A 6564-nucleotide genomic window follows, 5' to 3' on the forward strand; every position below is an offset into this window, starting at 1 on the left:
TCATGTTTGGATCGTCGGAATTTCAAAGGAAAGCAATTCCTCCACTTTGCTGACGTCATGCGCCGTTAGGAAAAAGGGAACCAAGGAATCATCCCTGCCGTTCCTTTGAAAGAAATCCTTCCGTTCACAAAACATAGGAAAAAAAATCCACTCTGATCGAAAGTTTTCGTGTATGCCCGAGGTGGACGCGCCGCGCGGAGGTTAAGAAGCTGGTAGAAGCAAATGTTTTATGCCTCTTCTTACCTTTCCAAAGTGGTCAACTGCTCATCTTCATGCTTGAGCTCATGGCCATCCGTCCGTGGCCGACCTGGCATCAGGCTAGCGTGTGGGAGGGAGGGGGCTCGGGTGGCTGGCAGGCCAGCGGCAGTGCTGGGCGATGTCTGCGCAAGGGGCGACGGCGGTGGCTGCTTGCCTGCGTCGGCCTCGGCGTCGCAACCAAGAGAGAGAGAGAGAGAGAGACTACGAGACTTTAGTTGTTATGCACGATCGATTGGCCGCTGCCCGTGGGCAGGCCCCACATGTAAGTAAGAGCGTGAGGAGATAAAGACCAATGCCATCACGGTGATCGCAGAGGATTCCCGTATGAACTTTCATTTATTTGAATAGTATAAAACAAGTATTCGCCTCTTTTAATCATACCTCATGTTTTGGAAATCCTTAGTTACAGTTCCTACAATCCAAACACCCCAATCTATACTTTCCTGTTTTTTTCATTCCTCTGATTTCTTAAAACACATATATCCTGTTCCTGAGCTTTTTTTCCTTTTCTTCGTTTTACATTCCTTTGTTGACCTGAGGTCCACATACGCACCATTACGGCCAACAAGGGCGCCAGCAGAACATTATACAGCAGCAAAACTGACTTTAGAGAAAAAAAAATGTATAACTAGCATTAAATCAGATAACATAGTTACGCTGCAGATTTGAGAGACCCATCTCAGAAAATGTCTCCACAGCACAAGCAGTAACTTTTTTACAGCGATAACAGTTGCGGTGACAAACCAGAGGGTGAAACAAAGTCTTAATAGGAAAACACGACGCAGTCATACTGCCAGGACCCCACCAAGAACACTTTGTCACCTCCCCGTCCTTATGTCAAAGACAAGATATGTCCATACAGCTGCTTCTAAAATAGCTCATCTTCATCCAAAAAATCAAAAATCAAACTCACCTGTTGCCTGCAAATTCAATTTATCGAATCCATGTCAGCAATGCAACAAGCGTACCACACTGAAGCAGTCGTGCATCACAACACATTTTTAAGGCCAACATTGCTGAGTTGTCAAGTCCATGATAAATTAACTACAAAGTTTGTACATAGTTGGCTTATGGCCTTACAGCCGATTTGGAAGTTTTTTAAAGGAATAAAGGTGCAGAAAAACATAACATTTCCCTTCTGGTAATGAATGAATTACATGCTGTAACAAGCCAGGAAAAGCATCAGTATCTTCCAACTACCTACCTACTCTGCATGTCTTCTGTGCCAGAATCACAATTTAAGATGATTATTATGTGGTCAATTAGCTTGAAATTAGCTGCCTCTATCCTCTAATATAATATAATATAATTTTCAAAACACGTTAAGGGATTTAGCTATTATTTATGGTAAAAAACAAAATAAAATTTGAGGCTCAGTTAATATTCACAAACTCGACCAAAAAAGATTATGTTACCACCTTGTTAAATAGAACATCCCTGCCATTCAAATGCATGATTCCATCCTTCAAAGTGCACTTCCAACGATTCTTGGTCCTTGTCACCTATTAATCATTGAAGAGGATGTAAGACAAAGTGGACTGAAACTAGAGGGAAAACCTAAGCATCAACAACAACAACATAGCCTTTCAGTCCCAAGCAAGTTAGGGTAGGCTAAGCATGGATAGCAAATATTAACTTTAACTTAAACAAAGTGCACCTACTTTGTCAAATTGTGCAAGTACAAGATGTTGCATGTTAGGTTCATCCTCCCCTTGCTCAAGGTCATCTAACTCGTCGTCGTCGTCATCGTCTTCATTAAGAGGAGGTTCATCATCATCATCATCATCATCATCTCCAGCATCGTTTCTTTGTTTTGGTGTTCCAACAGCAGGTGTAGGAGCTCGATACTCCGCTAATAAACATAACAAAAATATGTATAAGATAAGTAACATAAAATAATGAATCAGCAATAAACATAAAATTGCATAGTTTGATGACAATTTACCAGATTCTCCAGGGGTATTATAATCTTCAGTTGGAACTCCTTGAAAGAAAAATTGCTGGAAAAAATATCACAGTAAGTTTGTACTGAAATATCTATGTGAAACCATTAGTTTTAGAATAATACATCATTGTAGTCATCTTGAATCCCATCACATTGCGGAATAACTGGAGTGATTGTCTTGGTTGGTGTTTCAAGCTTGTTGATGATGGAACTCCAAAGTTGGTTTGCATTTTCCTAAACACGGATTAACAGAACTGAGGACTTAACACACAAGATATTGAACATTAAAAAAAATTCATAAACAGAGGAATACTACATAAATCAATTAGATTGAAAAAATTAGGTCATTCTAGTTGGTCATACTCAATATATTCCATTTTGATAGAAACGTATTCTCAGCTTACAAAATGAATGATTTAGTTACTTCTCCAGAGGATCCGACCGTTAAATATAAAGAGGATGCACACTGCACCAGAAGCACAAGCTTTAAAATTGTATGTGTGTCTAAACTGGCTATACATGACAGGAACAGATTTGAGGGAGCAGTCAACTACTTAATGCACAACAAAAGCATACAAGGTCTAAGCAGACTCAGGAAGCTAGGCTAGCTCAGTTGGTCAAGGGGTGGATCCATACCCACACCACCCAGGTTCAAGTCCTCGTCGAGGCTTTGGGTGCCTATTTTCTTCTTAATGGAATGCCCCACCTAGTTCCTCCAAGGTTGGTCTAGTTTTTTTTAAACAATACTAACTCCATTAGACCATAGCAGGTATCTAATAGCTACTAGTTGTGTCTTGTTGTACTCACACATCACAAATACCGTGTTTAAGTATGGCATGCCATGGCTTTAGTGTGCAAACTATGGGGAAAAAACATGAATGTATGATTGGTGGGTCAGATGCAAAAGAAAGTGTGGAACACCAAAGTTACTTGCATAAAACAAAAACTAGATATATTCCATCCTAATAAAAATAAAAACTAGACATACTCCATCCTAAATAAGGCATGGCTGTGAACCGAAGACTCGTTTCATTGTAAACTGGAGGATGAGGAACAAATCCTCAAACTGTGCAACCAGTCCTAGCATAGCACTAAATAACTCAAGGAAGCACAAACATATTTGAAGTAATGTATCACGGAAAAGTAATGCCAGACAATGAATTGAGTTTATCACTGATATAGTTACCTTTGACACAACAAATTCTACTATCTGATCAGCGCTTCCATCTTGCTGTGGTACAAAAGAACCAGAAGGGAGCTGACCAGGATACTCATCCCTCTTGCGTTTTCCAGAAGAGATCATCAAAAAATCCTACAAAAACGAACGAACCAAAATGAAACTGCAACAATCAGGACTCAATATAACAATGCAAATGGATTAGTTACCTTGGACGAGCAATACAGGTAAAATGAGTTCCAAACTATTGCCGAACTGCTAATGCCTAATGGTTTCTGCACCGCCCCAGGTTAAACTAGTTGAACTCCACACAAGAGAGTTCATGCTGAAGATATGCTAAACGCCTAAACCTCATAACTAAATGATACATTAATTAATTATATGAGCATAGATTTGAGAACATAAAACCAAAGAAGCAAACATGAGAACTTCCAGTTTAACTAAATAAAATGCTACAAAATATGCCTACCAAGAAACACCATGCAGCATTATTACAAGTAAACAGTGCTTGAAGTCCAACGATAGACCATGAGTACCACCAGCGCATATAATGCTACCAGAACAAACTGAACTAATTAATCCTGCTGGCATATTTATTCTGAAGTTTCCATAAACATCACACACTTTTAATCACTTCCACTAAACACTTTTGAACAACTTGTTGGAAGGAAGCGGACTTTTCAAGCTGACTGTTTCTTCATTCAATCCGAAATTCAAATATACATGGCATCATCGAAAGAGAAACACTACTTGTGATATACACATTATAGATGAAGTAAATTTTTTTTATCGAACATGTAGGAGAGTTGTGTATCTTTGTATTAAGAATGGTAAAGAACCCTTGTAAGACACCCGAAACACACACTTACACAAACACACACCCAGGTCCTAACATATCATTCACGTTACATGAAGTAATTGTTTAAACAGAATTTGAGAACAAGATTCTCAGTGTGTTTCCCATCACCAATTATTATTATAAATAAAAGTTTGTAAAATCATAACAAATATCTCAGTATCCTAAAATTAACAAACCCAATCAATACTAAAATTAACGAACAGGCTAATATTATTAGCAAAAGGGGCAGTAACCAACTTTCAACTCTGGAAACATTCTATTTATCCACAATCGCATTCTGATTGACAATATCATCAGGGAGCAATGTTCTACAGAAATAAATGAGAGCCCAAAACAAATAACAGATGGAATCCCCAATACAACATTACTGATTATCCATGCTCTCAAATGATATGCAATCTCATATTTTACCTGAGTCAGTGGCTGAGGCTGCACGCCCCTGTCAGGATCTTCACGGCCTTCCACATAAGCTGTACATTATGAGTCACGCAAATCGTTTTAGTTATTGTTTTCCCAAATGATATTACCTCCAAATAGAATAAAGTCAATAAACTAGGAATGCAGTTTGCAAGTGGAGTCGTGGACAACAAACAGAGGACATAAGCATGCACATACCGACATTCACATCAACACCCAGCGGCCTCTGATTCATCCATGGGGAAGGTGGTGGCTGCAAAAACTTCTAAACATGACAAACGGCTCGCAAAAAAAAACAAGGGGTAAAAACTAGTCACACATAACAGCACAGTACAAATTCACAATACCATGTAGGGACTTGGACGGCCAGCTTTTGGGTCTGCCCCGTTTATCGCCATCCCGTCCCTGATATCGCTGATCGGTGATGGGGCATAATCGGAAGGGCCAGTGGGTATGTTGTACATCGCTGTGTCTGTCCCTGGCAGAGGAGTCTGGATTGGGGTCTGCAATGGTGTCTGAAAACAAATACAAGTAACTCATTCAGAACCTCGCGTCCCAATTGTGTAGATCGGGAAAAATTTTACGGTGCAGCAGACGAGGGATTCGGTCTCACCGGCGGGAACAACATGTCAGCGGTCGGGGTGGCGTACTCCTCGGATGTGGCCTCGTACGGCACGTTGAGGTCGTGCACGGGCGGTGTCGTGCCGGTGGTGCCTCCGGCGGACGCGGCAGCAGCCTTGGTTCGGTCTATGTTCCCCGAGATCGCGCCACAGTGCAGCATTTTCATCTCCCAGAGCTAGGGTTTCCTCGGCCGGATCGGAGAGACAACCGTCAAAATCGCTGAAATCAAGAAAAATTGAAGGGGACGAGAGCTGGGGATCGATAAATCAGAGGTTCTTACAGCCTGGAGCTCGTTTAGGACGGCGTCGCCGACTCCGTAGGTGATGAAATCCTCGCGGACCTTGGAGATGACGTCATCAATGACAGAGATGTAGACGGTGGAGACGTTGCTGCTCGCCATGACGGCGGCGGCGGCTAGGGTTTCGGCGGCCGGAGGGGAGGAGAGGAGAGGCTTCGGCGGAGGAGGGACGGGGGATGCGGAGGAGCGGAGGCGGACGAGAAAGATGGGGAATTAAGGAGAGAATATAAATAGGTTTGCATCCGGTGCCGTCACGTGGCCGGGGTATTTGTAGCTCACCGCCGACCACTGACTCCCTTGCTACTGCTGCCTCCGAGAGGGATATCTACTGTCGTTAAGGCCTGGTTTAGATTGCAAGTTTTTTCACTTTCTCTTCATCACATCAAATCTTTAACATATGTATGGAGTATTAAATATAGATAAAAAAAATAACTAATTATACAGTTTGATTGTAAATTACGAGACGAATCTTTTGAGCCTAGTTAGGCCATGATTGGACAATAATTGTCAAATATAAACGAAAGTGCTACGGTACCAAATACTGATTCCTAACCACAATCTAAACAAGGCCTAAGCCAGTTTGCTTTGGGCTTATTTAGTTGGCGAAATTTTTTGAGAAATTGTACTGTAGCACTTTCGTTGTTATTTGGTAATTAGTGTCCAATCATAGTTTAATTAGGCTTAAAAGATTCGTCTCGTGAATTTCGTCTAAACTGTATAATTAGTTTTATTTTTTATTTATATTTAATGTTTCATGCATGCGTCCAAAGATTTGATGTGATGGGAAATCTTGAAAAAATTTGCAAAATTTTGGGAACTAAACAGGCACTTGGCCGCCAGGAACCGTGTCCAAGTCAACCGAATTGTTCCCAGCCGTTCGATCTGCCAACGTGTGGCTGAGATTGGTTGGATCCGCTTCGATTCGAAGCTGCTTCTTGTATTTCCCCTCTCTTCCAACGCCTTCCCGTCTGATTTTACTTGGCTTCTCT

General features: G+C 41.3%; 1 protein-coding gene across 1 annotated transcript; it reads right to left on the reverse strand.

Moving 5' to 3' along the window:
• Positions 1-879: 879 nt before the first annotated feature.
• LOC136478014 (uncharacterized) lies at positions 880-5818 on the reverse strand. Its single transcript, XM_066476336.1, has 11 exons — positions 5558-5818; positions 5270-5452; positions 5004-5171; positions 4855-4909; positions 4651-4709; positions 3390-3515; positions 2327-2437; positions 2204-2258; positions 1920-2110; positions 1677-1760; positions 880-1178 (listed from the first exon to the last, which is right to left on the reverse strand). Exons 1-11 carry the CDS (start codon positions 5675-5677, stop codon positions 1155-1157), a joined length of 1176 nt encoding a protein of 391 aa, XP_066332433.1. The 5' UTR covers positions 5678-5818; the 3' UTR covers positions 880-1154.
• Between the last annotated feature and the right edge of the window lie 746 nt (positions 5819-6564).

Source organism: Miscanthus floridulus, chromosome 8, assembly GCF_019320115.1.
Source record: "Miscanthus floridulus cultivar M001 chromosome 8, ASM1932011v1, whole genome shotgun sequence".
NCBI lineage: Eukaryota > Viridiplantae > Streptophyta > Magnoliopsida > Poales > Poaceae > Miscanthus > Miscanthus floridulus.

Bases quoted from the DNA above. Each gene is read 5' to 3' on its own strand.
- LOC136478014 (XM_066476336.1), bottom strand. From the start codon at position 5,677: ATGGCGAGCAGCAACGTCTCCACCGTCTACATCTCTGTCATTGATGAC. The intron at 4,710-4,854 runs GTATGTGCATGC...CATAATGTACAG, and splicing joins GGGTGTTGATGTGAATGTCG to CTTATGTGGAAGGCCGTGAA. The intron at 2,438-3,389 runs GTAACTATATCA...ATCCGTGTTTAG, and splicing joins TAGAATTTGTTGTGTCAAAG to GAAAATGCAAACCAACTTTG.